The sequence below is a fragment of the Helobdella robusta genome (genome assembly GCF_000326865.2).
Source record: "Helobdella robusta unplaced genomic scaffold HELROscaffold_1869, whole genome shotgun sequence".
Lineage (NCBI taxonomy): Eukaryota > Metazoa > Annelida > Clitellata > Rhynchobdellida > Glossiphoniidae > Helobdella > Helobdella robusta.
The window spans coordinates 2,406-3,041 of NW_008704020.1; the positions used below are offsets into that span (position 1 = coordinate 2,406).

At 28.1% G+C, this 636-nt stretch overlaps 1 protein-coding gene across 1 annotated transcript; it reads left to right on the forward strand.

The window, feature by feature from the left end:
* Positions 1-293: 293 nt before the first annotated feature.
* HELRODRAFT_184665 (hypothetical protein) lies at positions 294-607 on the forward strand (the record flags this gene model as incomplete). The annotated part of the gene is made up of 1 exon (XM_009016589.1): positions 294-607. A coding segment is annotated over one exon (314 nt), but the record flags the coding sequence as incomplete, so codon positions are not given.
* Positions 608-636: the final 29 nt, after the last annotated feature.

Below are 636 nucleotides of genomic sequence, written 5' to 3' on the forward strand. Positions count from 1 at the left end.
CAATACAGAAATCTATTATTGATATATCGTTATGTGAAATGAGAAAAAAAAGTCTATTAAAATATCAAAATTAATATTTTGAATGAAAAAATTTATCAATAGCAAAAAATGTTGTTATTTATAAAAGTAATTCGGTATAGATCGTTCTTGGTGTCAATTTTTAAATTAGTTGTAAAAATCTCTGATTGTTTTTACAAAAATTATAGGGTACGTCTTGTTGATTTTTAAAATTATCGCTTTTTGTTTTCTAAATTCGTAAATATTTCATTAAATACTGTTCACCGTTATTTGCCATGGCTAAAAATCTTTCCAATGAAAACTTTGAGTTGATAATTTCCAAAACTTTGGATAGAACTAATGAAAATTTCATTAAATGCCTCGATAGAATTCTAGAAAAATCAAATGAGAATTTGGAAAAGGTCATTACCCTTTCAAATAGAAACCTAGAAAAATTACTGGTAAAATCCGACTCAAATTTAACTAAAATAATTGAATTGTCTAACGAAAACACTGTCAATTCCGAGACCCTGATGAGTAAACTGTTTGAAACAACAGTCTTAAGAATGGAAGCTCTTAGTAACAGCTTTGAGCGTGCAGTCAAGGGCATGTCAGATGCAGTTACTGACTGCATGAATC